The 15354-nt window shown below is 37.7% G+C and overlaps 1 protein-coding gene and 1 pseudogene across 1 annotated transcript in view; one reads left to right on the top strand and one right to left on the bottom strand.

Moving 5' to 3' along the window:
• LOC145664907 (palmitoyl-protein thioesterase ABHD10, mitochondrial-like) overlaps positions 1–739 on the bottom strand; it is a 29155-nt gene extending 28416 nt beyond the window's left edge. The window contains exon 1 of the mRNA XM_081731993.1: positions 363–739. Coding sequence (XP_081588119.1) covers positions 363–688 — 326 coding nt within the window. The 5' untranslated portion in view covers positions 689–739. The remainder of the gene's footprint in view (positions 1–362) is intronic.
• Positions 740–4901: 4162 nt separating this feature from the next.
• On the top strand, positions 4902–5501 carry LOC145682796 (ADP-ribose glycohydrolase MACROD1 pseudogene; annotated as a pseudogene).
• The last annotated feature ends 9853 nt before the right edge of the window (positions 5502–15354 follow it).

Genomic DNA, 15354 nt, shown 5'->3' with positions numbered 1-15354 from the left:
TGAACTAGTATGAATCGTTAGAATCATTATGATTCGTTCAAAATCACTGGGGGGAGCGGGCTATACTCAATCCACCTAGCCCCCCAAAGCTAAACAATAGCCAATAACAATGTTGTTTCCTGTCATACAATCTTATAAGGTTACGTACTTGATCTTGCACTTTAAAATATTACGATAAATATTCTATATTGAACCGGTTCAATCCAGACAATCTAAGTCAAATCGTTTCATTTCTTTGCCCTGTTTACTAAAATTTTCCAATGCCAGCCGAAGCCAGATTTTTTTTTTTCAAACCTACAATATACATACATTGACTGACGTTTAATGGGATTTCGAGTATAGGTACAAATCAATGAAATTACCTGATATACCGATGATTGCAATTTCTGCAGAAGTTTTCCAAAGCTTGGGCTTTGGTTCCTTCCATCGTTGACATAAATCCGGAAACAAAGATAATTGTTGGCCTTCTTGGACCATCAAACATTCTATACGCGACTTTCCTAGATTGTCCTATTTCTAAATATTTCAAATCTGATGTCATACTTGCACTCATTGCACATGTATTTTTGGTTGTATTCAGTGTTTTCTGTCCTTTCAATATTGCTAATGACTTAGTTAAAATTGTTCTTTTATGTGAAATAGCGTTAATTGTGTTCCAATGTACCCCAAATATCTTCTGTAAGATCATAATTTGTTTCACACCCTCGGGTCACAATTTGTAAAATTTTAAACTAGTTCTCTTCTTCTTCTTCTCTTAAACCACTAACGATTAAAAAGGTGCCTCGAACATAATTTATGTAGGCTACAATTGCAAAATTGCTTTCTGAGCACCTAACAAGGAGTGTGAAGAGACTAATATTTATTGACTTTCGTTGATCTCCCACAAAATCATTTATTCTTTAAGACATCTTCAGACTTATCTTCGGTGTTGTGAGATTATTCTTTTTTTTTCTTTTTTTTCCTAATTTCATAAAGCCATCTCTTATGTGTCGAAGAACGCTAGTTATTCGGATGTCTTAGTTTATGAAATTCATGTATGTCTGAGAATTTAGTCTACGTTTCTCTTCCGTAATTTTGTGTTTTCGTGGCTAAATCGTGGAAGTGCTTGTTTATGTTATATAATGTATTATGTCAATGTGTATTTTATGTAATAAAGCTGAGAGAGCTCCTTTCCTAACTATCTGTCCATCTCTGACGTCATGAGTACCTGTTGGGACGAAAACATCTCATCTACACGTGTCTGGAGTCAGCAGGATTACCAGAAGATGTTGGTCTTTAAATACTCCCTCCATCCCGGAAACAGGGAGTCACACGGAGCCTTCAAAGACACACGGAGCCTTCGAAGTCTCACGGAACCTTTGGAGTCGCTTGGAGACTTTGGAGTCGGTCATCAAGGACTATAGTCGCGAAGTTATCAAAAGACAGTCAACGGAGTCGGTCCGGGGAGTGCACGGCAGTCAATCGAGCACTTCGGGAGTAATTTGGAAAACAAACCGAACAGTTTATAATTCGGTACCCGACATATTGAACACCAGGCGAACAACAGGAGGAAGCCCAGCAGAGAAGATGAAGCTACAGGTACTGTGACGTCAGTTTTCTTCCTTTCTCTTCCTCACCTCTCTCCTACCCTCACTCTCTCCAGAAAAAGCTAAAATTCTTATTTTTATTTCTTTTAAAATCAGACGGGTGTCGTCCGGTCCCAGGACTCGTTCTACCCTTGAGAAACATCCTATGAATCTCACTTTGACGACACAGCTTTCTTTGAAAATACTTTTCAAATTAAGCCCCCGTAAAATGGTAGAGATGCTGGTTCTTTCTTAGTAATTTCTATTTTTATCCCCCCCCCCGTAAAATGGCGGAGATGCTGATCTTTTATCAGTAATTGTTTCTTTATTCCCCCCGTAATAGGGTGGATATACTGGTTTCTTCTTTACAACTTTTCAATTAAGTTTTTTTCTAATCATTTTCACCACCGCTACCCCTCCCCCACCCTCTCTGTATTACGCTTCTCAAACGCCATTAGTTTATTTTTTTCTTATTCGCAAGTTTTTTTTCTTTTCTCTTCAATCCTTTGAAGAGTGGTGGAGAAACCCCAAATACCTCTTGTGCTTTAAGACATTCTGTTATCTCTCTTCCTCCCTCTAAGTTTTTGCATGTGTAATTTAGACTTAAGTAGTTATATATGTACATAGTGTATTTCGTTAAACTAGTGCCCATTTTAGTTCATTTTTTGTGTATATGTTGCGACGTCTTGTTGACGAATTTTTAGTACCGGGTGATGACTTCTTAAATCTTAGTGACACGATTTATTTCGATCCCGCGGCTTGTTCGTCCCCTGTATCGGCTAAGTTTACCAGAAATTATTTAGACCAGCTTCGGAAAAAGTTAGAATTTTCTGAGGTCTTATCCGATATTTCTCCCGATTCTTTGGAAGTTACCGTTGAGAAGCCCAGTTTAGACATGGCGTCAGGAGGCGATAACCAACCGTTGCCTATTTTTAATACCATAGTAAGACCAGAGCCTTTCTACGCTAGATTAGGGGAAGACGTGGAACGTTTTGTGCGTAAATATGAATCTATTGCTGACATCAACGGTTGGGATGGGATGAGACGGAAGCTTGTACTTGGGAATTTGCTTAGGGGTCCAGCTGAATCATGGTTTACATCTATAGAGAGAAAGCCGGATTTTGCTCAGCTGTCTTATGAGCAATTTAAGCAGGCGTTAATAACAGCGTTTAAGGATAATTTGGTTCCTCAGTTGACAGAGGCCCAAATGCGAGGACGGGAACAGGGCGATGATGAGTCAGTCGTTGATTATGTATATGCAAAACAGGATCTCATTCTGAGAGCAGATCCTAACGCGCCTGAGAGAAAACAAATACAACTGATCATAGAAGGGTTATTGCCCGACTTTTTCAAGGTCGTCATTCGTAAAGAATATAATACGGTATCTGCGTTATTGGGTGATTTAGTAGTGGAAGAAAAGACTCGGCTATTACTCAAGAGAAAAGAGTTGGAAAAATTCTTTAAAAAGAATTCTGCGGTCTTGCATTCGTCAGTGCTTCCGCCAAGCCAAGTTGATAGTCAGTTATGTAGAAGTGCGGAGTCAGCAGTTCAAAGTCCGCTGTACAGGCAAGAGAATTTTGTTCATTCAGCTACAGCTCAGAAAGAACAGACTAAGGCAATTAGTGATCAAATGAATGACTTGCAACAGCAATTAGCTAAAATGACTCTTCAGATATCCGCGTTAACCTCAAATGATGACAATCAAGGTAGCGATTATGCACAAAATAAGAAAAGTCAGCAAAGGAATGTAGGTCAGGGTAATAACGAGAGAAGTGATAATCGTCAAAACCGTAGAAACAATAATAACAACAATAATAAAAACAATTCAGGTTCTTCCACGCAATCCTCTTCACAGACCCAGGGTTCGACTCCTAGTAAGGGTCCTATTGTCTGTTATAAATGTAACATGCCTAACCATATTGCACGGTACTGTAGGGCGTCTTTAAACTCAAAAACAGAGTAGATGACAGGGACGAATCTGCTCGGAGGTGCGTTATAGTCCCCATTGTATCTTCTAACGACTTACCACATGTTTCGGCCCTTTTAGATGGTCAGCAAGTTAAGATCATGGTAGATTTTGGTAGCCAAATAAGTTGTCTCGGGGAGAATCTCGTTCCGAAGAACGCAAGACGTTTTCGTCTTAACACCAGATTGAAGGGAGTTACGGGAAAAAGCATTCAAGTATCCGAAATTGCCTTGTTGAAATTTTTCCTTGGCAACAGGTGTTTTACTCACGTTTTTAGGATAATCCCGAATTTTGATTATGGTCCTTTGGTTGGTGCGGACTTCTTAGAAAAACATAAAGCCATCTTAAGTTATGATGAGCAAAATTTGACTTTGTATCGTTTTGGACGTCCTCCGTCCAGGAAGTTACCACCTAGGAATTTAGAGGTCAACTTATCTGAAGTATTAACAGCGAGAATCGCTCGGGAATCTAGAGCTATTTTTAGAGTCTTAGAGAATACCGTTTTACCACCTCGTTCGCACACTTTAGTGAAGTTACGTTCCTGTTGGGACATTACGGGGAAAAAGGCGTTACTGTTACCATCTCAGCGTATAGAGGAAATGTTGGGAATTTTTATCCCGAGGGTAATAGTAGATTGTGAGTTCCCAGTGGTGTTTGTTACGAATCCCACCGTCAACACCGTGAAGTTGCGCCAAGGAACGAAGATAGGCGATGCAGAGGAGTTCGAGGAAGTACCCGATGATCCAGAAAAAAGGACATTGACAGCGTCAGAAGAATCTTTACCGTCTCCAGAGAAGTTGGAACAGTCTAGAAAGATGTGTGACCCGCAAAGAGTAGATGTCAACCCAGATTTGTCTCCAAAAGAACGGGAGCGTTTTTACGACCTAATTTATCAGTTTGCCGATGTTTGGAGTTGGTCGGAAGACGATGTGGGACTTGCCCGTGGTTTTGAGCACGAAAATCGATTTTCCAACAGCACGCCTGTCAACAAAACGCCCTATCCGGAAGGAACGTTTCCATGGAAGAGAAGGATTATTTTGGTGAAGAAACCCAACGGACAGCGAACGTTCGTAGGTGACTTAAGATCCTTGGACCTACAGTCGTTTACGTCAGTGCAATACCGAATTCCTCGAGGTCAAATAAAGATTGATTCTATAGCGATTGACAGGTTAAAAAAGTATTATCCTCCTCCAGAAGGACTGCCTAAAAATTTACGTAAATTAGAAACATCTGAGATTGATGTAGTAGGAGAGGGAGTACCGGATAAAAATCTCCAGGAAGTGGATAAGGTAAATTCCTTCTTGATGGAATTCCAAGATCCGGATAACGAAACGTAATTAGAATCGTTGTTTATAAGGAAAGTTGTTTTCATGTCCGATCTACCATCTTGGGATCAGGTGGGTCCGAAAACAAGTTCAGTGGAAGGTTTGGAGAGACCTAAGTTTGCCGTCAACCACGACATTAATAAGAAAGTTGCGCTTTATTACGGTTCAATCACGACGTTAGCTGGTGATTGTATAGTAAACTCGTCCAATTCCTTTCTACAGCCACGAGGAGGCGTGGACAAAGCAATTCAAAGTCTTGCAGGAGAAGAAATGCAAGACGAGTGTCGTAAAATATCCCACCTTTCCCAGGGTAACGTATGCATTACACAGGGTTACAATCTACCCGTGGATTTTGTGATTCATGTTAGCGCACCTGATGATCGAAATCCTAAGAAGTTAAAAATGTGTTACGAAAAAACGTTGCAATTAGCAGTAGACAACGATATAACATCCATTGCGTTCCCCAACATCTCTACAGGAGTTTTTGGTTTTCCTAAAGCAGATGCTTGTCGCATTGCTTTACAGACAGTACGTCTTTTCCTGGAAGAACATCTTGACTCTATCGAAAGAATAGTGTTCGTGCAGTATGACAAAGAGAATCAAAAAATATATGAACAACTTATGCACCTCTATTTTCCTATATAAAATAGCTGAAAGAAAAAAGTATTCGTATGTTACTGGTTAATTGACTTAGAGCTATCTTAACGCTAGCAATATATTTAGAATATGGGAAAGGATATAGTTATTCATCATCAGTGCTATGCAGTTTTCTTTTGCTCTCGTCATCATATCCGTCTCCTATTATCATTTTTTGGGAATTTTAGATTCTCCACTTACCTAGAAAAAGAAAAGAGAAACATTGAAATAAGTAACGCAATTTGACAATAACATATATACTTAGGCTAGCAGAGATAATAATCAATAGAACATGTGAAATTTCTAAATTTCTCATTATATTTAATTTGTGTTTCAGATAACCTATTTTGTTTTAAGCTGCATTATCCTATCTTTCTCTTTCCCACATGTGACGTCTAATAACACCGAGTTCCAAATAACATCTGGTTTATTTTTCCGTAAACTCCCTAATGTTATTTTGTACCAACACTCTTTACCGATATCTTTTAATTTGACATTTTCCTTTCCGCATGATGTTAAGGTTTCTTCTCTTTTTGAATCTCTTCTTTGCAACGAAAATGACACTCTAGCTCCAGATGTCTGCGAAGCTGCGAAAGACCTACATAATCTGCAAGTCCATATTAACGATTATTTTTTAAAGCCTCCAAATCCACGATTTCATCGATTATCAACCAGATCGCCGCGTGCACTGCTAGGGTTCATTGGGAAAGCATTGAATTGGTGTTGTGACGTAGCTGACAGTTCATCTATTGATTCGATAAACAAGAAGGAATTTCATTTGGAACAGACAGTACTGGGTTTACAAAAACAATTGTTGAAAAACAATTTATATATTCAGAACACAACTTCAGAATTTTTAAGTTTTCAAGATCAGATACAGGATAATTTTCATAAAATTAGAAACTTTTCGGCAAAAATATTGGATCAAGAACATGATCTGGGAGATCATCTTAATAAGCTTGCAAATCGAGTACATAAAGAGGTCATTTCGTTCATTCAAGAATTTTATTCGATTTCAACGCAGTTTGTACAGTTTCTACAAATTTTTAAATATGATCTGACAATCCAAATGTGTACAGATGCTAGGCTGAACCCTAATATAATCCCTTATAAAGTGTTGCACGCACATTTATCTGAATTTGAGAATATCATTTTGAAAAATGGATATAAGTTAGCCATAGATAAGTCGTTATTGGAGATGTATTATTCAATTAATGTTTTGACTTGTTCAATCACCGACACATACATTTACCTACAGATGAAAATTCCGATCGTTGAAATACAGCCTTCGTTTGAGTTATATGATGTGCAGCCACTTCCGTTTGCTGTATACAACCAAACTTGTACCGTTGATATCCAACCTTTAGTTACGGTAGTTCAAGATAAAAAAGATCTTATACCAATAACAGGAACAAGCCTGCTTGCTTGTCATTATAGCCAATCAAAGTTATGTAAGATACCTATACACACTGTGACACGATCTCGTTTAATAAATTGTGCTCACGCAGCTTTCGTTGCCAGTACAGTCAGGGAAATATTACACAATTGTGACCATACGTGCTATGATTCGAAAGAGGCACAGATTATAGACATTGGATCGCATGAGTTTGTTTTAACACACCCGCCAGATTTTCTAACTTTGAAGACTAGAGAAAATGTGTCTACCATTCGAGTTCCAGAAGAAGCCAGATTATACGGAGCCCTTAAAATTCGAATACCATGCAATACTAAATTAATTGTGGAGAGAAATCTTTTCGTCAGATCGGATTTTCCGTGTCTCGATAATGATCTTACAGAACCTGTATTTTTACATCTTTTTCCGAGCCAGCTAGTCTCTAATGATCTGATGCTATTACGATCTACGTATAAAGGGAATGAATTTTTTATGTTTCATCTTTACTTAACGATGTTTGGAGTTCTTCCATCCGGCATATGAATATATCAACATTTACGATAATTGACCAGACGCCCATTAAGATGCCTATCTATAAGCATGAATATTTTATACCAGGAATTATTATTATTTGGAATATTATCATCACTCTTCTACTTATTTATTTGCTAAGGGAACATGGGATTTTCAATTTTATATGGTTTTGTAGAAAATGTAGTGCGTCTACGGAATTCTCTTTGCAAGAATTGAGCTATTTTTTAGACATTGTGCAAACCGTTATTGCAATTGTAAGTCTAATTTTGCTCTATAGAGTAATGAAAAGTTTAATGAAAAAAATTGGTGATGATACGCCACTGCAGACGAAGAGTTTTGAAAATAAACGTAACGAGAGGTCTGAAGAAAGAGATCAAGAACCTGAAGTGACCCCAGAAAAGTTCACCACTTCGAACAGAAATGAGGATGCACATTCAGTGTCAGATTTAAGTTTACCTCCTCCTCCGGAAGAATTGATAGTTAGTGACGGAAGTTTTGGTACAGAGATCATAGTGCCGCCTTCTACCGTCTTGGAATTAACGAATTCTAACGTAAAATCTTCGTACATTTCCAACTATATAGTGTATTCTTAAAAGTGGATACGGAAACTGAGATGTAGAGCAATTCACGCAACTTGTGAAACAGCATCTAGAAGAAGATATTAGAACGTATATACGCACGACCATATAAAATTAAGAATCATTACCGCACATACCTATTTTTATGAATTTAGAGACCTTTTGCCCCCCCCCCCAACTTTTATTTCCAACATAATTTTACTAACACAATCGAGTATTGGGCGATAAAACCCAATCCAACCTCTAGTTACCTTAAGTTCCCAACCTAATCAGGAAATGGGTTAGGTTTATGTTGGAAATAATGACCCCCCCCCCCGAAATTAGAGTTTTGTCATTATCATAAATAGTTGTATGATTCAAGAGTTTGGGCACTACGTTTATCGTTTTACTTATGTGTATTTATATCTGCTCGAGTTTTTCTCTTCTTTTTCTACTCCCCCCCTTCCTAGATCCTACCTACATTAGTTTACCGGTTCTTGTATTTACCCTTGCACTTTCATGGTCGTCGCCATCTTTAAGCCCATAATACCTTGCGTTTTCTGGCATCAACGCTCAGCCGCCATCTTAGAAATTTTTTTTTCGTTTTTCCCCATCATTAAATTTTCATGTTTTTCTCTCTTTTTACCCACCACACTTCTGCTGTATATTTTGATAACTCTTCCTCGTTATATTTCAATCACCCTGTACCAAATGAACCCTAATTTTAAATCTTAACATTTCAAATTTCCACCCCCCTCATGGTCCTACTCACATCCATAACCTCCTTATTCTTAACAATTATACCCCTTCAACCCTCACAGTACGCAGCTTGTTTGAAGCCAAGAAGATTCCACAACTTTATGAAGAGAAGAAGAGGACACCAATTCTTCTCCATACTGCAATTTGGATGGACCCGAACCAAGAACTTCTCGATATGACAACACTTAGCGTCAGACCCGCCCACCAGTTTTAACTATAATCTTCAGTTTTCTCACCTGATTTATCAGCCAATACGTCAGCTCCATAACCATGCTTATATTCCTTATTTTATTTTTTATTTTCTCCGACTCACAAACACCAAAGCAAAAGTAAACGAAAAATTTCATTGTTCCTCCACTCTAAAGAAGATGGACGATTCTTCAAGATGGCTGTCAGCGTCATTTCCCCCCCTCCCTCTCAGACAACGGATGTCAAGAAGTTTGATTAGTGCTGCCAACTTGTGGCCACCTTGCCAGTGATTCTTCTCAAACTACAAGGCCACGTACATTCCAAGAATTGTCTTATCTTCAGAACACTGACCCAGTGAAGTTGTTCAATTCTGCTGACCAAGGTGTTATTCAAGTTCACTAAACAATTACACGTGCTTTTCCATATGTTTTGTTGACATCAAGTGTCATTAGCTACATTCGAAACATAGAATGTTATTCAGTGCTTTATGTGTTTATGTGCAGTGTTTGGTTAACGATTTATTGATTATCGTCGATTTCTTTTGTGTGAGATTTATTTTCCTTTTTTTTTTTTTAAATGAGATACTGAAAAACTGATATTCAGTAATTTTTTTTCCTTGTTTTTGTTTGTTGCTACAGTGTACTTCATGTATTTTATTTATCATATAGTGACGCTAATCAAAACAATATATACAGTCTATTTTCAAAATAGTGGTGACGACGATGCGTGTTTTCTTTAAAACCGCATGTCTAAGTTTAGCAGTGGGAGTGTGAAGAGACTAATATTTATTGACTTTCGTTGATCTCCCACAAAATCATTTATTCCTTAAGACATCTTCAGACTTATCTTCGGTGTTGTGAGATTATTCTTTTTTTTTCTTTTTTTTTCCTAATTTCATAAAGCCATCTCTTATGTGTCGAAGAACGCTAGTTATTCGGATGTCTTAGTTTATGAAATTCATGTATGTCTGAGAATTTAGTCTACGTTTCTCTTCCGTAATTTTGTGTTTTCGTGGCTAAATCGTGGAAGTGCTTGTTTATGTTATATAATGTATTATGTCAATGTGTATTTTATGTAATAAAGCTGAGAGAGCTCCTTTCCTAACTATCTGTCCATCTCTGACGTCATGAGTACCTGTTGGGACGAAAACATCTCATCTACACGTGTCTGGAGTCAGCAGGATTACCAGAAGATGTTGGTCTTTAAATACTCCCTCCATCCCGGAAACAGGGAGTCACACGGAGCCTTCAAAGACACACGGAGCCTTCGAAGTCTCACGGAACCTTTGGAGTCGCTTGGAGACTTTGGAGTCGGTCATCGAGGACTATAGTCGCGAAGTTATCAAAAGACAGTCAACGGAGTCGGTCCGGGGAGTGCACGGCAGTCAATCGAGCACTTCGGGAGTAATTTGGAAAACAAACCGAACAGTTTATAATTCGGTACCCGACATATTGAACACCAGGCGAACAACAGGAGGAAGCCCAGCAGAGATGAAGCTACAGGTACTGTGACGTCAGTTTTCTTCCTTTCTCTTCCTCACCTCTCTCCTACCCTCACTCTCTCCAGAAAAAGCTAAAATTCTTATTTTTATTTCTTTTAAAATCAGACGGGTATCGTCCGGTCCCAGGACTCGTTCTACCCTTGAGAAACATCCCAAGAAACTCACTTTGACGACACAGCTTTCTTTGAAAATACTTTTCAAATTAAGCCCCCGTAAAAGGAGTATTTTTAAAATAAAAACTAAATTGTCTATAAGTATAGGTCACAATTAGGAAAAGGAAACGTCAAAATCAGGAAAAGATCAAAACTAGGAGAGAAGCTACGTAGTGAAAGAGAGCTAAGCACCAAGATGAACAGGAGGAAAAGGTGGCGAAAAGTGAAAGGTGTAAAATCAAAAAAGGAAAAAAATGTAAAGGAAGAAGTGGATGTATGAACAAGTGAATGTACAAAGGAAAGAGATGTAAGTGTAAAGTATGTGTGAAAATCCCACTTGACCCTCTTTCTCTACAAAGCACAACGGGAATATAATGTGCATTGGAACATTGTCACTGACGAACTCTTTCCAGGGATGCTAACTTGAAACGTTACAAAATTCCATCTCGAGAAGTAGAAATCCATTATGCGCTAGGATTTCCCATGCTGTACTAACTTAATTATAAACTAATTTAAAACTTATAAATTATGAAAAGTGAAACTACTGTATGTTACTTACAAGGGAACATCTTATATTGATAGTAGCATTGCTCAATCAAACAATATGCAATTGATAGAGGAGTGAAGAAAAGTGATAAATCCCAAATTTTACGTGCCGACACCCGGAAGCACAGGAGATACAGAGGAAAGTAGGATCTAGGACAGGGTGCGAATTGGCGGGGGGATGCCAGGAATTTTCCCCCCTGACAAAAATCTTTCCCACCCTAGAGAAGAAAAATTTTATCCCTGGCAGGGATAACTTTTTCCCCCTCTGGAGTATTTTTAAATGGACATAAAGATAAGATAGAAAAAGGGAACAATTCTTACTTTTCGTAGCTAACCTAAATATTACTTGACTGAAAATTTATGAAAGATCTCACATCTCAACTGTTTTGTACTTGTTAGTATATATATATATATATATATATATATATATATATATATATATATATATATATATATATGGGGGGAGGACTGGGTGCGCATATGGGAGAAATTCATCCCCCCTGGGAAAATTTTTCGATTCGCACACTGATCTAGGATAATGTGAAGATAGGAATGCAAAAGACACACTGACACAGAAAGAACTTAAAAATTATTAAGGTAATCATAATTGCATTTGCACAACAGTATAGTAAGCAAACATTGTACCCACAGACAGGGGCGTCGGAACCGGAGGCAGTTGCTGCCCTGAAATTTTCATGGAGGGCAAAATACTCGTTTTTCCCCTCCACTTTCAGACTGTAAAAACATCACGTAAGAGTGATTATATGAACTAAATTTTGTTTCTTTATAGTAATGTGAAAAAATTCTCTATTCCAGATCCATCTTTCTCTTTGAGACATGAGAACGGGCGTTTTTTCTCACCCCATATTGGACAGAAAGATTTAGGAAAAAGAATTGAAATTTCTATTTCTTTCCATTGGTGTACATTCTCAAAATACTTTAAATGTTTAAGAATTTTTAAAGATTTTTTTAAGTAATAGTAGGTCTGCAATATGAAACGAGTCGTTGAGCGAGATTTTAAAGTTTATAAAAGATAATAGTTTAAATGCATAACAGGACTTTTAAATATATTTTCTATAAATTTAAATTATTCTTACAAACAATATGCAAAGTACAGTAAGTTTTATAGTGAGGAAAAGTGTCCTAAATACTAACAAATGACAGTATTTAGGACGTTCTTGTTTTAAGAGAGGACAGGGCAGGGACACGCTCACAAACGTCAGCAAGGACACTTCCGAAGCGATGTATGCTGAGGTGGGTCATGGAGGTCCGGACATTCCCCGAAATCCCGACAATTCTGTATATTGAACTAAAAGAAACAAGAAGGTGGGAATCAGAAATTGCCATTGCATACGTATATACAGTAAGATAGTTTTAAAAGAATATCGTAACATTTAGGAATTATACAGTATAGTATACTTGTTCGTAGTTGAGTTAGTACACCAACCGCGTTGGTGTAATAATACTGTTTGTTTTGGTTTTCCTCTTTCATGAATTTTGTTTTCTCCATGTTTGTGTGCCTTTTTTATGCAAGTACGGTATAATGTTTTGAAGCACAGAGTGTCCTATATCTAACAATCAATTTATTTTCTTCATATTACCCCAGGGGTAAAATTGGATCTGAGGAGGTAGTAGCGGTATGACGTCACGCTGTCCCCCTCTATCTTTGCCTATTGTAATTTTTTAGGAACTGGGGGACGCCGTACATATTTTTTGGAGGTGGGAAGACGGTGTCCCCTCGCGTTCCTCCTCATTTTTACCCCTGAAAAGATACACGAAATCAACATTTTTTAAAAACAAATGCGACAACTCTTCTAAATTTTAAAACAGAGTAGAAACATTTTCTTCATGTTTAATTTCTTGGATTAAAAATCAAAATATATGTATTTCTCTAAATAGTTTTCTGTTTGCTGTGAACCCAATGATTTGTGATTATAGAATATTGAAAGCACTATTATTATTAGTTTCAGCCCCACAAAGTCAATAACGAGCAGCCGTGCCGCAGTGGTAGCGTTACGGCTCCGCATTCGGGAGGTCCGTGGTTCGATCCCCGAGGCCAGCCATCGTGACAGGTTATTTCACGGTTTCCCTCAGGCAAATGTGGAATGGTACGTTCTTTAGGGGTCGTGACTTCCTCTTCTATTTACTTCTTCGTTTCCTTCCTCTGTTCCTTTTCCGGGTTGTGTACTCGACGAGGGACGTCATCCCTTAGACCCGTGAAGAGCTGATGTAGCCAAACTTGCTAAAGGGCCCATAAAAATTCAAATCTTAACCCATCCACAAAGTCGATGGTCTAATTACTAGTTGGCGAACCTTAGCAACAATTTTTCAGCGCACAATTATTTATAGATTTGAAATTTTTGTTCACGTTATATTTGTGTTTGGATTCTTTTATCGTTGCTTTACCAGCACAACAGAAAGCAAAATGAACGCTGCTTAATTTCTCGAAAGAAGCACTCAGTTTTCACATTAACGATCGCTTGAATCCCCTAACTACACTAATCACATAACGTTTACGGCCTTGTGGGAGAGAGTGCTGAAACCTGTAAATCAGTCTGACATTGAAATAAAAGAGTTAACTTTGCGTTACTAAATCGTTTGCTGTTTATGTAGGGATGCAAGGAAATGCATATGTTACACATATGTTCCTTACTTTATTCCTTACTTTATGTCTGGCCGAAAAGGAACCCTTCTTGACACATGGTTAACATCATCAACAAAGAAAGTATCGAAATATACAAGTCTTCCTGGTGTTTATGAAAAAACTTCATCAACAACCAGTTCCAGCATTGATACAGAAAGTTCACAACAAAATGCATCTTAGAATTCTCTGCAATATGCCTCACTTGAAGTACAGCTCACAGATGACGAGAAGAACCCTAGTAGAAGTAGTGTGACGTAGGTATGGGCTCACCCACTTTTCGTACGGGGGTTTCAAATGACACCACGGAATAGCACACAGATAACTACCCGGAGTAGCAGACGACATCTAAGTATAGACTACATCTCAAAAACCGAAAATGGACTTGACCGTGTCGTTGACCTTTCCCCATTACCCCTGTTTTAGGGTTCTTCTCGTCATCTGTGAGCTGTACAGGATTCCACGAACACCTCCAAGCAGCAAATTGAGCAAAGCGTCAGGTAAATTGCGACAAATTCCCCCAACACTCTCACACAGAACTTGCTAAAAAAAACCTTAATGAAAGATCTTGTGTAACCGATCAATGGAAAAAGTTCGAAATTCCTGTTTTAGAAAATGAAACTCAACCGACTAAGGATTTCAGTTTTTCACGAATTGCACGCCGATCTTGTCGCGAGAAATGGTTTCATACATTTCCTGGTTACATTATGATACAGTCAGAGATTGTGTTTTGTGTTTTGATTGTATAAGGCATATCATTTGACAGGTAAAATGATGATGCAGGGAGCTGAATTGACTTTTCTCGCCATAGGGTTCAAGAACTGGAAAAAGGCCGCAGACAGATTCAGAGCACATTAGAAAAGCGGATTCCATTGTCCGAATAATGTACGTGTGAGCATTTTCAACACAGTTAAAAATATGTATATAAAATGGTAAAAATTGTAGTTACAAACAAACATTCTTTGTTAGTACAATTTTTATTATTTTAAATATTTTTAATTGTGATTTAAATGTTTGAAAATGTTTGCACCAAACCAAAATTCAGCACAAAACTGGCACTGGATTTATTCATCTTAAAGATGTAAACCAAGGTGCATCTCATAGATGGAAATTTTACCCTCAGGAAACTGTTTACATCTGCATTATATTATTATTATTATTATTATTATTATTATTATTATTATTATTATTATTATTATTATTATTATTATTATTATTATTATTATTGTCCAAACATGTTACATTACGAACATATACACTGAGAAAAAAATGTAGGTGGCACACTTAAAAAGGTAGGTTACATGCGTAATTCCTGTAGTTTTTGAACTTAACGTACAGCAGACGTATAATGAAAACGCATGTTTTATAATATTTTCTGTATAAGTGTTCCATCTATACGTACTTTCCGTATGAAACAATATAGGCGGTTAGGATTTCACATACAAATGGACGTATATAACATATAGCTGAGGAATGTAATATAAGTATATGCATGTGATATACGGAAAACTGTTAGATGTCAGACATCCTGCAACGGCATGATGTAACATCTAAGGGCAGTGGTTATGTAGCACATGGATAACGTATACT

The sequence above is a fragment of the Thermobia domestica genome, chromosome 1 (genome assembly GCF_964235325.1).
Source record: "Thermobia domestica chromosome 1, izTheDome1.hap1.1, whole genome shotgun sequence".
NCBI classification, from domain to species: Eukaryota; Metazoa; Arthropoda; class Insecta; order Zygentoma; family Lepismatidae; genus Thermobia; species Thermobia domestica.
The sequence above is the reverse complement of the archived record's forward strand: the minus strand, read 5'-3'. Positions and strand labels throughout refer to the sequence as shown.